At 36.7% G+C, this 14963-nt stretch overlaps 1 protein-coding gene across 1 annotated transcript in view; it reads right to left on the reverse strand.

The window, feature by feature from the left end:
* The window catches only part of Rims2 (regulating synaptic membrane exocytosis 2), a 408447-nt gene that overhangs the window by 97460 nt on the left and 296024 nt on the right, over positions 1–14963 (reverse strand). The window contains exon 22 of the mRNA XM_033759701.1: positions 13687–13859. Within this exon, the coding sequence (XP_033615592.1) occupies positions 13687–13859 (173 nt within the window). The remainder of the gene's footprint in view (positions 1–13686; positions 13860–14963) is intronic.

The raw sequence follows: 14963 nt of genomic DNA on the forward strand, positions 1-14963 counted from the left end.
TCTCTGCTGTATTCAAGGCTTCTGGTATAGGGCCTGACACTTAGTAAGGATTGAACAGACATCTACTGAATAAATGAAGTAATTCAGTCACAAACAACGTACTGGGGCTTTCTTTGCAATATCCTTGGATATTCCTATGTCTTATCCCTTTCTTGCTATTGCTCTAGTGCGAGACATTATTAAAACCAAACTACAATAACTCAATCTTTAGATCACTCGTAACAGTCTGAGATGTTAAACATATGCTGGGATAGAGCAGAACAAGGGATGTCAATTTCTGTCTCAGAATTCTGCTTTACAGTACCCCAAAATCCTTGGTTCTATACTGGCTTAACTAGCATCTCTCAAGGCTCTTACCTAATTACATTTACTTTGTGACATTGAGGGAAATATGGGATTATCAGTTACTTAATATGGGCAACTAAGTAACACTTCATACGTGTAACTGTTACTTAATATGTACAACCATGTAACGATTCATATACATAACTGAAATACTCAATTATTAAGTATATCTTTATATTAGCAGTGACCACCGTTGCATTATAAAGATATAAACGTCAATGTCCTCCACTAGCAATGACCTGCTTGAGGCAAGCACTATTGTTCACGTACTTCAGCATCTGCCTAACCACCCCAGATTGCCAGCTGCCAACACACCGCAGTTAGAAAATGATTAGAGAACGTGAAGGAAAAGAAGGGAGGGCGTGGGAGGAGGAAGGAAGTGAGTGAGAAGCAACAGCCTTCACAATTCCACCTAGGGGGCTATTTATTTTACCTAAGGCAGTCCCACTTCTGATGAGAATGAATAAGTTTTGGTGATGATATCAAAATCACTAACACATAGTCCTAGCAATCATCGTCTAGAAATACACTGCAAAACTACGGAAGAGAGAAAAAAACACAGAAGAACAGATTACTAAATAATTTTTCATGATTTTGTAAATGACCAATCTAAGAGGTTAAGCAGCTCATTCAGATGATGATATAAATGTGCTTGGCATTGTTGGGTAAAGAGGACAGAGCACCAAGCTTTCAACTTTCCAAGCTACCAACACAGTCCAGTTTATTTTCTTTGGCACTTGGACTAAATGTTAAATTGCTTATAATAAATGTTAATTAAATGTTAAAACTATGAAGACCTAAATCTGTATGGGGGAGAAAACAGAAGCCTACAGAAATGAAAACATTTGAACAAAATAATCTTTTTAATATGTAGGTAACCCTAGCCTCGAATAAATAAGTGAACACTGCTATACTTTGAGTTTATATGAAAGTGTCCTTCAAACTTATGGGCAAAATGTATTTTACTAAGCATTTTTCTTTCATTGCTACTTACATAGGTTAAAATAAGTCTAGTTTTACAGTAGGCTTAAAATCAAAAGAACAAAATTCTAACTCTACACGGTAACTTAAAAGGATGTTATGTGCACACGCTACGGACGGAATGACTGCGTCCCCGCGTTCCCAAGTCCATACCTAGTGGTGGAAGGTGGAAGGTGGAGTGGGGCACCCAGGGCAGGTGCAGGGGAGCTCCCTCTCCCTCCCTGCTCATCCACGGAAGGCACAGAAAAGATCAATCTGCACAGGGCCAGGCAGACCGAGCGGCCATGCTCACCCGAACCTCCAGACAACTCCCTGGGCTGGTTGCACTGCCCAGGACAGGCGCGTCCTCAGAACAGCCAGAAGCCCCTAAATACGCAAACTTTCAAGTAAGAATTTCGTAATTATCAGCGGGAAGTTGAAAGAATCTGCTTACTGGGTTTTATACTAAGAATTTTTTGTACTCTTCTTACAATATCTTCCTTCATAGTAATAAGAATCTCTCATAATACGTAAGTTACTCTAAAATCGTCATATTCTTATCCATCATAATAAGCAGGTTTAAAAAGGAAACGTATCTGTGTGAAAATTTTGTTATTGCAGTATTTTGTAAAAGAAAACGTTTGTCTGTGTCAACTGTCTCAGTGACTGGAAGTTCTCTAACGTTCTTCCTGTAAGTTAGTCTCTCTGCTGTCTCAGCCGCCAGTGCCAATGAAAATTCAAGCACTTTCTGCCCAGAACAGCTATCCACTGTTACTGAAATTATCCTAACAATCTCTGTCATCACAGAAGGAATTCCACTAGTAAAACATTAATTCAATGGTTTTAGAACTCCCTTAAATTATACTTTAAAATATTTAAATGTATATGAAAATCAGGCAGCTTGAGACACCTAAAACTTTGAAAAGTTTCGTAGAGATCATCTCAGAGTTCAGGAGTAGAAGACAGAAGACAAAATTTCCCAAAGACATAATATTGGGTTTTGCTGATTAAAAAATAGAGAGGATAATGCTTCATCAGTAAAATACAAACATTATTTTGCTCACTATTACAATTTGTGGAAATTCTCAAAGACAAATTTTCTCTCAAAGGTATATCTTCTTAACACATTTTAAAGTCCATTACCCTAAAATATAATCTATGTGGACATGAGATAGTTAATTTCCACAAAAGACAGAAAATTTACTAAAATACACACTGTATACTCAGCTATACTGTTCATACAATCTAAAATTTTAATACAGTGTGAACTTTAGACAAAACCAAATCTTATACAAATGAATTTCTGAGCTACTAGCTCAGAAAAGACAAAACTGACAGCAGATTCCTACAACATAGTTCTCAGTATGCATTAATTAGTCTAAATTCACACAATACTTTATTATACTTCTAGTGTTATAAGAAAAGCTTTCTCCAAGTACATGTAAGCTATACTGACAGACTGAGAAAGGCACTCTTTTTAAAGAAATCTTCACCTTTCCAATGAAATTCTTATATAAATACGATGATTTCATGCTGTTTTCTTTTAGAAACAACATGTGATCAGGGCTAAACACAAAATTGGAACTTTTAATAATTCCGGATCATTAGTCCAGCAATAAGTGTAACTTTGGTCACCAATCAGTGGCCTGCCCTTAGATCGGGCCCAATATACTCTCTTTGGGCGGAAGAGTACGGTTCCTTGTTTTTCTGTGCTGCTGCTGGTGTTTCCATCAGAACTAGGTTGCTGGTCTGCTAAACACCAGCTCTGCCATGGCGATGCCTGCTGGCAGGTGCATGTGGAAGCACCTGCTGTCCACGCTGCCTGCCACAGGGAACACGGACCACCTGGCCACCTATCCCTCCCTGCTGCCGTGGATTTAGAGGCCCCTGGACCGTTACTAGAGCAAGTAACTGGGAAGGTCACGGGGCACTAAGCACAGTACAGTCTGGAAGGAACTCTCCAAATGAGTCCTCTGGAGAAAATCTCGGTTAACTTGGTTGAGGCACTTTATATGCGGACCATCCTCCTACTTCTGGTAAAACACGACAGTCAACATGGTGAGTGAACACCCTAGTTTGCCTGTAGTTGGTCAATACCGCTTCACTAAGGAGCAGGTTCATAATGTTAGAAAGAACGACTAAGAGATTTTTATTTATAACAAGGTTTAAAAACCTTGCCTCCTAATAGTTTCTAGAAGACAGGTTTTTTTTTTTGGTTATATTCTTTATAAATATGTAAATGCTGGAACAGAAAGATTTAATGACTCAATAAAGATATCAAACATGCTAATCTAGAGTTTAAAAAATTTATCTCCTGACTTAATGAACAAAACACATTCTTTAGCAGGCAACTATTTCTGAAATAAGAAGAAATAAAGGGCAGTTGTTATTCCCAGGAAATTTGTTTTGCTAAAAGTTTAAGAATTTTATCACTCTGGAACATTGTATTTTAGAATTTACAATAAGCTGAATATAAATTTAAATGCATTTATAGTCCTAATCCCAGACCTGATATATGTTATTGTAGAATCCCATTGTAAATCATACTGTGAAATGCCTGGGGCAATGTATCTAGTCATTTTCAACTCACATACTGACACACAAGTATTTATTAGAGGTTCAAAAAGGTTACTACAGCTTAATATTTTAAAATTAGAATTTAAAGGTTTTATAGTTATTAGAGATTATAAATTTATGTAAATAAAAATTTGAAATATTAAAAAAACTGATAAAACCATTGTAGGCACACAGAGGTTTCAGTCTGCACTCTCTGAAGCACTTCTGCCAATGATTAAAATGAGGGGTGTCTAATCCATCAATTCAGAGAAGAGAAAACTGTTCTATGAAAACAGGAAGAATCATCCAAATAAAAACAGAGCTCTCATATATGTGTACGTGTATGTATGTGTGTGTGTGTGTGTGTGTGTGTGTGGAAGAATCATCCAAATAAAAACAGAGCTCTCATATATGTGTACGTGTATGTATGTGTGTGTGTGTGTGTATACACTCACATATGTATTCTCTTATTATTTTATATATATGAGTTAATTAAAATATAACCTGGTCCAATTCTGAAACAATAATCTGTGTCATAATTCTTCCTTCCAATTCTGTTTTTGTTTTCAACATTGTGAAACATCATATATACAAAGAAATGCCTACGATATAGGCTCAATTAAAGGACAATTATAAAGTGAATACATTTATAATCTTCCTGTCAGTTAGACTGGACTCATCTGGAGAAAGTCTCTGATAATATCAAATGGCCAAGAGTACAAACCGCCACCTAATGTAGGAGCCCTGAATCCCCCCAGTACACCCGGAGACCCACTCAGTGACACAGATTAGAGCTCCTCACATCTACAGACACAGCAACGGAATCTCATACCAAGGCCAGATAATTTACGCTTTTGAAAAGCTCCTCAAGCAAGTTGTTTAAGGGCCTGGCTTAAGAACTACTAATATAGGAGGAGTCCTACTTCATTTAGTTCAGAGTGTTAGATAACTTCTAAAGTTCCTTCTAATAGGTTCTGTAGATGTCAGTATAAAACTATGAAGGGAAAACAATATGTTAACATTTTAAGAGTGAATCATTAGCTAAAAGTTGTAATCAAGAAGAATAAATATGATAATTATAATATTTCATAGCCATTAAAGGATTAATAATACATATATTAATTTGATCTCATTAGTATTTTAAGTCTTGCTTTTTCAGAATCAGCTTCATTCCTGAGTTCAGCTATCTTAATGAAGACCCAGTGAATGAAACAGGCATCCATCCATCCATCCACCCACTCCCTCACTCTGCGTGGCGGTGCTCTAGGAGCGGAGACACAGCAGTTCCCAGAATAAACAAGGGCTCTGCTTTGAGAAGCCAGGATTTCACTGTCACTCAAATATCACTGTTCCCTGAAAAAAGCATGCCTTTAAAAATGTGTGTTCTTTCTCTCAGTGTAGTGATAATCACTTGTGAATACTGAAACAAAATTCTACATTTATTTCATTATAATGGCATGAAACAAGAATCTTCACCTCAAAATGTAAAAAATAACACCTTCTCTGGTAATCTCTCTAGTTTGCTGCTACAATCCAATGATATGATACACAGGTATATGTGGTGTTAACACAAATACCTGTATATGTACAAAGATATCTGTACACAAATGTGCACACATAGATACATGATACACGCATATCATATATTAGACACAAACATGTAAAAATATCATGTCTTTACATCATGGTTTATAAAATCTGTTTTTCATCAGTAAAGTACTCCACAAATGATATACTAACATTATTATCTATAAAATAATGACGTAAAATGGTTAGAACTTGTAAAGTGGATGAGGTAGTCACATATCCTATAAACAAGAGTCTATGAGTACCTCCCTTAAAATACTAAGATAGTTTCATCATAAAGTTTAGAAAATACTTTAAGGAACTTAATGAAAGGGTTTTCAGATCGCTCATTCATACTGTGAAGTAGGGTGTGCACAGCAGTTCCCAAATGGATTTGATCAGAGATCCATTCTCTAAAAGTATCTGCAAATGGGACTAAATTTCAAAAAAACATTTACAAAGCACCCATTAAAATATTCAGCTTTATACTTTATACTCGTCTGGCTCGCTGATTTTAGCTAGAAACTCTTTCGGTCATATGCCAGAAATTTTATTTAAAGACTCCATTGGAAAACATATGAGATTCCTGCACAAAATGATATGTAAATTTTAATTATTATACTTTTTGGATTTTAAAGCCTTACATTTGTTTTACATCAGAGTTAAGAACAACCGCTTATTAAAGTTTCTCAAATACCTTCTTAAGCTGTTAGTTCAGAAACAGACTCATTCCTAAAAACTTTTTATTTTGACGTATGGCTTCACTAAGTTATTAAACTGCCCAGGCTTGGCTCAAACTCGTGATTGCCTTGCCTCAGCCTCTCCAAGTGCCAGAAAAAAGACTACGGTTAGGGGCTGTAAGAACATTCTAGATTCTCTTTTCCTGCCTTACGTAATACCAGGTCTCTTTATTGCTTACCCAAGTTCATGTTTTCCTCCCTCCTTCCCTTCCTTCCTCTCTTGTAGAAAACCCCCTCTTGGCATATTTTCAAAACTGCAGTTAGCATACTATAAAATCCACTCCTAAAGTGTACGGGTGTTTCTTGTGTGTATTCACAAAGTCGTACAGCCGTCATCACCACCTAATTCTCCAGAATTCTATCAACCTTAGGGGGCCTGTACCACGAGCAGTCACTCCATTCCCTTCACCTGAACCTGCAACCACTAATCTGCTTTTTGTCTCCATGGATAACTGGTAGATGAGCAGGAAGGAGACAGGTGAAAACAGCGTATATAATGACAAAACCCAAGGGGGAAACTTCAAAAGAGAATGGTAATAAGGTAAATCTAAAAACATGAATTAGAGAAAAGAGAGCCGGGAAAACTGGAATCCACAAGTAGAAGACTGAAACCACATCACTCTCTCTCACCCTGTACAAAAGTCAACTCAAAGTGGATCTAAATTCTGGGCACGAACCCTGAAACCTTGAAACTGCTAGAATAAAACAGGGGAGACACCTGAAGCTGGGGTATGGGCAAAGCCATCCTGAATAGGATTCCACTAGCCCCGGAGAGAATGGCCAGACTCAACAAAAGGAACTACATCACATCAAAAAGTTTCTGCACAGCAAAGGGAAACAACCAACAAGATGAAGAAGCAGCCTTTAGAATGGTAGAAAATCTTTGCCAGCTCCTTTTCTGACAGGGGATTAACATCTAGAATAAAGAACCCCAAAAATAACACTAAAGAAAAAAGCAACAAAACAGCCTCATCAATAAGTGAGCAAATGCACTGAGCAAAGACTTCTCAAAGGAAGTTCAAATTGTCAACACGTGTAGGAAAAACTGTTCGACCTTGCCATTAGGGACATGCAAATCAAAACCACACCAAAGAAAATACAAAATAATAAATGCTGGTGAGGATGTGAGGAGAGAGACACACCTCACTGATGGCGGGAGTGTGAATTAGTACAGCGCTAGGAAATCAATACGGAGGCTCCTCAAAAACTAAAAATAGAGCTTTCGTGGAACACAGCCCCACCACCCTGTGGTATCTGCCCGATGGACAACCAGCATCCTAGAAGGACACCTGCATATCCATGTTTATCCTGGCACAAGAGCCAAGGTACAGAAACAGCATTCGTGCTCATCAACAGATAAACGTGATATATATACCAATGGGTCTGATTTACCCATAAAGAAAAGTGAAATTAAGCATTTGTAGAAAAATAGATGGAAATGGAAATCATGATGCTAAGCGAAATAAATCACATTCAGCAAGACAAGCATCACATGTTCTCTCTTATGTGTGGATTTATTTATTTTTATTTTATTGTTTGTACTGGGGATTGAACTCACAACCTTGCACTTGCAAGGCAGGCATGGTGCCACTGAGCTAAATCCCCAGTAATATGTGGAATCTTTAAAAAATGATGTGAAGGGCCAGGGATTAAGCTCAGTGGTTCTGCTGCCCGTCTCACCTTGCAAATGCAAGGTTCAGAGTTCTATCCCCGGTAAAGAAAAAAAAACCTGACATGAAAACAGAAAGGGGCGTATGATTAGAGAAGAGGAAGGAAATAAGTGTGGCGGGGGGATGGAGGGTAATGGAGGGGTGGACACGACCAAATCTATCATACATGTGTATGAAACACCACACTGGGACCAGCAACGCTATAAAGTTAACAGGCACTAATAAAAGTACACATTAAGAGCTGGCTTGATAAAATATTGCTAATAAGTTTAGCAGCATATATAACTTGAAGCAGTTTTAGGAAAGTTACATAAGATATAACTGTCATAAAGTAGAAGTAGAAAATCAAGTCTCAAAAAGGGAGCAAACAAGAAAGTAGATTTTAGCTTTTTTATCACACACACCCTCACATATACACGAGAGAGACTCAGAGACAGAGAAAGGTAACTGTATGACATGAAGGGCATGTCCGGTATTTGACAGTAAGAATCACTTCCACATATATGTGCATCAAGGTAGATGTATTAAATCATCATGAGTGAAAACTGTCCATTGCTATATCTAATATAATGACATTAGGATGATGCTAATGAAATTGAATGGAATTAGCATATTTCTGACACTGAACTTCCTAATAGTCTAGATAAAAAAGAAAATATACTGGGCTGTACTGTTTTCTTATCTGTAATGCAGGTAAATCAATTTTTTAAGAAGCACAGTCATAGAATTATAAAAGAAAGTTTTATTACATGGAAAATTCTAACATGGATGAGTAGCATAAGAGATAATAGCTCCAAAAACGCACTTACAACTAATGAAAAAATTCAAAATTGCTTTTTAAGAACTTTCTATCCAACATTGTAGCAGATGTTTTAGACAAATCAATTAGGCAAGAAAAATAAATATAAGCATTCAGACTGAAAAGAAGAAAGGAAAACTACCTTGAGTCACAGATGACATGATGTTCTACATGGAAAACACCAAAGAATCAACCAAAAAATCATTAAAGTTAATAAATGAGTGCATTGCAAGTCTGTAGGATACAAGATAAACACATAAAGATTAACTCTTTCCTACACCAACACAAGCAATCTACAATTGAAGTTAATAAAATAATTCTATTTACAATAGCACCAAAATATTTAAAGTATATTCAACAATAATAGGTGCAGTGTGTATACACAAGGCTGCAGAACATTATTGCAAGAAAGTGAAGTAAAAAATAAATGGAAAACATCTCACGTTCATAGATTGGAGACTTGATATTCTTGAAATGGCAATAATCCTGGAACTGATAAAATTAAACATAATCCCTGTCAATATCCCAGCTGCAATTATTTTTTTCAAAAATTCAAAAGCAAATCTTAAAATTCATTAGAAATATGAGCAACTCAGAAGATGGGTACCATCCGCAGACAACTGTACCAGAATCACCTAGAATGTGTAATCCTGGGCCTCACCCCAAACTCACAGAGTAACAATTTTAGAAGTGATGTTGAAGTGTTGTTTTGGTTCCTAGTAGAGTATTATGAACAAGCACAACACAGAGTAGAAGTTACTTGGGGCTGTAAGATTATCAATGGTACTAAACTGGACGTGGCCCCAGTGAGCAATGAAAAGTTAAACCACAAGCCATGGTGACACTCGGTGGGGAGCACAGTCCATCAGCAGCACCGAAAAGTTCTTCCAAAAACTGAACACAGCGACCCTGATGAAGGAAACATTAAGTACCGGCTGCAGACACTTTGGACGTATCTCCGAAATGATGGAAAATTAGGTCGCACTATTTGTTGTGCCAGTAATTAGGTGCAAAACCAGTTATCTCTTGAATTCATGATAATGAAGTCAAATCATCAGGAAAATGTGAATCCCTGTCCACCTCTATGTGACGAGTTAAAAAGTACAGGAAGTGAAAGTGGTGCATGTGCAAGACGGAGCCCAGAGGACAGCCCCGGTAGTGTAGGTCCTGGCTCACGGTGCCCTTCACGAGACACCTGGTTCCTCTCTCAGGGCTGTGACGCAGGCGCAGTGTGTTGTACAGATCATCACACGACAGTCATGAAAACCCGCTTTCACACCTCCACTCGCGTCTACAATGAAGGCATTAGCAGTAATGCCTTCGAATAAATTTTTGATTAAAATTACTCTGTATGCCTAGATAATTTAATGGCGTGAATCTTGTTTAAAAAACAGCCATTTCTGAAAATTTGAACTGATGCCATTTTTTCCTTCAAAAATTTCACTATCTCAGAAGGAATAATTCTCTCTAAGCAGGGAAATTAAAATTACATAGCCCAAGAACTAAGTTTATGGAGATGGTATCTTGATTTTTTATAATGTTTATTCGCTTTATGTTCCCAGCATAAAAACTGATGAACACAAGGCTCCCATGGTTGATTCTTTTCTTTTCTTTTTTTTTTTTTTTTTTTGGACCGGGCATTGAACTCAGGTCCTTGCGCTTGCAAGGCAGGCCACCGAACCACTGAGCTAAATCCCCAGCCCCTCCCATGGTTGATTCTAACAAAATTCCACTGCGCAAAACTTGGCTTTCTAACTTTTACTGCAGACTCCTTAAGATGAGCTCTCTTATTAAATACCTTTGTATATCTGTTCCGGTAACTGTGACACTCATTGGGTACGCAGCCACAGCCAACATCCACCCACACGTGGCTAACAGTGCTCTCACCCTCAAACAGAAATTTCAAAATGCTTCCTTTATTTTCTATCTCCAGCTACTAGTACAGTGCCTGAGAGACCTTCTAAATAAATACTGGTTGGTTAATGATCTCTCTTTATCTTTTAACACACTTCCTTGGCCGAATTACCACACACAAACACACGTAGTATATAACCAGCAAATGCAAGTAAATATAAAAATTAAAACACATACATAAAAAATATATAAATACCACGACATATATAAATTTGTACTTTCTAGTTAATGATACAGAATCATTAATGATGTAGGAGAATTTTACCAGATCTATATATTTGTGCATAAATAGAAAAAGCTGAGTGTGAATATATTACTCATTCATTAACAGAATGAACTAGCCATTTAAGAAACTACTCTTGAACTGTTTGCTATTCATTTTCTGCTTGTACATTCAGTAGATTTACTGTAAAACAGCAACATGACCCTGCCCGAACTGTGTATCAGGTACTGAGATCTAATTACTGTGAAGAAAGTCTCAATTATAACGGGTTGTTTTCATTGTGGTCACTAAGGAAAGTACTAGCATTTCACAAAATACTTTGAAGTCAGAATTTTTTCCTTTATAAAACTTGAATTCCAAGTGAGAGGTATGGTGCATTATGAATAAGATAGTTTCCAATAATGTTGTATATGCACTAAAGTTGTGTTTTTGTGCACATGTGTTCAAACAACTTATGACTGTGCTTATCAAGTACCAAAACAAAATGTCCTTAGGAACACATGTTTTTCCTCATCATAAAGACTGTCAGAGTTCTAAATTGTAAAAATTCTAATTCTACATATCTAAAAATAAAAGCAAATTCAGGGTCCTATGCAGTAAAAATGATGAGTGATACCAACCCATTCTTATACACATCTGTTTATAAATTATATGTTTCCGAGAGAGATCAGCCTGGTTCTCTAGAGTTTTTAGTCTCAGAAATATTATAGTTATCACCAAATTATATCCCCAAGGGGTAAGCAGCCATCCGAATCATTTCTCATTAATTAGGAGAAAAGTATAAATCCAGATTAAGCTTACATATAATAATGCAAATATTGGTTTAAAATAGAGTTTGTTTATAAAGTAGGCTTTGCATAACACACAGTCAAATTATGGACTGGTAGAAAACGCAATTCAAAATGAGCATGATTTGTAATTTTCAGTCTCAGATAAACACAGAGCAAACTCAGCTCCCCAGCAGCAGGTGAAGTCTCACCAAGTACTCGTGCAGACCTGACCGTGTGCAGTGCAAGTCACAATGCTTCACACTCATGGGTTTGGGTGAGGACAGTGCAATGAGGTCATTTTATGCCTTATTTACCTGCATGCTTTCTCCCTATTCAAAGTTCCTTTTCCAAGTTTCTCTGCCTGGTGAATTTTCAAAAGGCTTAGCCCTGTGTGTCTTCTAACAAGCCCCAGTCATTTGTACTTTTAAGGGTATGAAAGAACACTGTCCCTGCTTTATAAACCTCCTCAGAAGTCAAACTGCACTACAGTCTATGAGAAAACTAAGATCAGGTAGGGGAGCTAGACGTGGAAAAAAGCTTACTTTTTGCTATTTTGCCACGCATTTCTGAGGTCGTTCTCCAGTACATAGTATTTCTTAGGAAGCAGGCTGAGTCTTCTCAGCCCCTTCAGAATCCCATTTCAAGGGGCTTTCTCTCTTTTGCTTTGAAGCAGTCTTCACTATTGGTAAAAAGTGTCTCTTTTCACTCATCTTTAGACTCTATGGTTGGGAAAGCCGTACAACACTTCATGCCAAAAGACCTAAAAGAAAACTTAAAGCTGATTCAAGTGATCATAGAGAACCTGAAAACTAAATCAATTAGATGCTCAAAGCTAGTGAAAATCAATTAAGGCCATTTAGTAAGGCAACCTGATCGCAAACTGTCAACACAACCATCACTTGTATTAGAAGGTAAACAGATAAAACACAAGAAAATAAAGCTAATAGAAATGGCAAAATAAGTTTTAGGGTGGTGAAAGACTACATCTAATGGGAGGTGCCTGCGAACATAAGCACATGTTACCTGCCATCATCTTGGGAGAGCGTCCTTTGCAAATCCTCTTTACTCCACTGCTCTTGTTCTTTCCCTTGCTCGGGTGTATCTTGTGCTTTCTCCTCGTCTCCTGATCCTCTGTTTCTCTCTTTACCCCACGTCTCTGTAATCTCCTCCCCTGCCCCACACTCATGAACCCCTCTCTCCTTCACCTCTTCCTCCTCATGAACTACCCCTTCATCCTGACCCCCTTCTTGCCCTCCCTCTTCTATTTCCTTTGGTCTTGAGAGAACAGCATAAATGGAAGGCATGCAAAAAAACACCAAAAAAGAAAGAGAGAAAAAAACAAGTCAAGAAAAAATGCATATGAAATTAACAGAAAGGCAATGAAGACTATCGAAATGTAAGTATCAATTCTACCTTTTAGTCTTGAAAACTTTTCCATTCTCTACAAAAGAAGTACTGCGTAGGCAATATTAATCATAATAATTTTAAAATCATATTTCCCTTTTTCAAAAGTCACAAAATTACATGGAAAACAAGCAAAAACTGTGATCTCCATTTTACTCCATTAGAAGTAAAAACAAATAACACAGGAGAAGTAACCTTAAAATCTATAGAACAAGTAAGAAATGCAAATTATATATTACATATATACATTTTCTTGAGAAGATGAGGAAGTTAGCCATGTATTTATAAAATTTCAGGAGGATGGGAGAGCACTACACTAAAAAAGCAAGGTTTTGCTTTCCAAATCACTGAAATTTATTCAGCTAGGAAGAAACCCTGCAGTATATTATTTCTCATATCCCTTGGAACATTAAAAAATATACATCTTCAGTTAACCATCATTTTAATTGTAGTAGTGATGTAATACTAACAGTTTAATTTTTTGTATTGCAACATAAAATAATTATATTATTTCCAATAACATACACTACACAAAATTGTCATCAGTTCCATAAATTTTGGGGGTCTAAGAATCTGAAATGTGAATCAAAATAAAATTAAAAGTGATATGGACAGACGTCCCTATGGCCTTAATGACATATAGTAATCTTTTAGAAACAAAGGGTCTCAGGCTCAGCCAGAGGAAGGCGGACCTCCTAAAACACATTCAGAAGTGCTCACTTGCTGAAGCCCTACTCACCTTCTTTTCTTGTTTCCTCTCGGCCTTTCTGATTGGACTGACATGTAGCTTGTGCTGCTGAAACGAGAAGCACTACTAGTCCTGGACACCGCAGATATATCACTTACATCACTGTCCGAAGATTTAGTGGAAATATTATCTGCCCCTCTATGAGGATCCCATCCTGAGCGATACTGTTAACACAGATTGACAAACACGCACAAGTCGTCAGTATGACCGCTCCAAGCAATTATCAGCTTTCTCCTACTTCAGAACATTAACTGTCCACAGAGGATACTGCAGTACCCACTCAGTTGCATATAAAACAAAAGGGAATAGTAATTATCCTAAAAGAAAAATGCAATTTATATGAAACCCTTCTTTTTGGCCAAGTAATTAGAGCATTTTCCCCACACCCCAATGAAGGCCGTTAAAATAGCTTCAAAATAGCAGTGGCCTTAGGAAAGAACATTTAGGTAAAATATGAGAAACAAACATTTGGCTTGTTATGAAGAAATACAATTTTAAACTTTAAAATTTGGAAAAATATGACGAAGCTGTCATTATAAATTATAAAGGTCAATTCTAGTAGCATGATTTTCTCCATTTTGTTTCACTGAGAACCTAGAGATAATGCAAAATCTAATGATTAAAACACTAAGTCTCTTTTGAAAAGCCAAGAGAAAAGACAAAGTTTAAATTCTGAACAGTTGCTGGAATAGTGATGAATCCTAGAAATACTAGAAAAAGTCATTATTATAACAATAATCCAGACTTCCTGGAATTGAAATAATCAGTTAACCGGCACACTCCGGGTACAGGGTGTTCTTAGGTGTTTAAATATTCTGGTAATTGAGAACCGACATAAATGATTTATATTAATGACCTATTCTCATAAAATACATCTAATGTAAATGCTAATGGACAAAATTTTATTACTGACAACAAAAGATCATTGCCAAGAGTCCTCAAGCTGGGTTATAAAAAGGACAAACTTTGGATCTCAGAAAACCTGGAGTAAAGAAAACTCTTACTAGTTGGGTAAACATCACCAAATGACTTTACCTTTAAAAAAATTAATTATAAAATCATCAGAATTATAATCTTTCTTGCATTAAAAAATTACAACTAATACATGTGTGGTACCTGGCATAATGTAAATAAATGAAAATTCTTACTCTGCCCAAATATCAACTGGGCCATTATTTGCCAACAGAGTATCTGCTACTAGATTTTTGTTTATATGCATTTTAAATATAATGCTGAAACATCCTTATGTAGTTAATTTTAAGAATATT

This window comes from Fukomys damarensis, unplaced genomic scaffold (assembly GCF_012274545.1).
Source record: "Fukomys damarensis isolate Sample0158 unplaced genomic scaffold, DMR_v1.0_HiC HiC_scaffold_5, whole genome shotgun sequence".
NCBI lineage: Eukaryota > Metazoa > Chordata > Mammalia > Rodentia > Bathyergidae > Fukomys > Fukomys damarensis.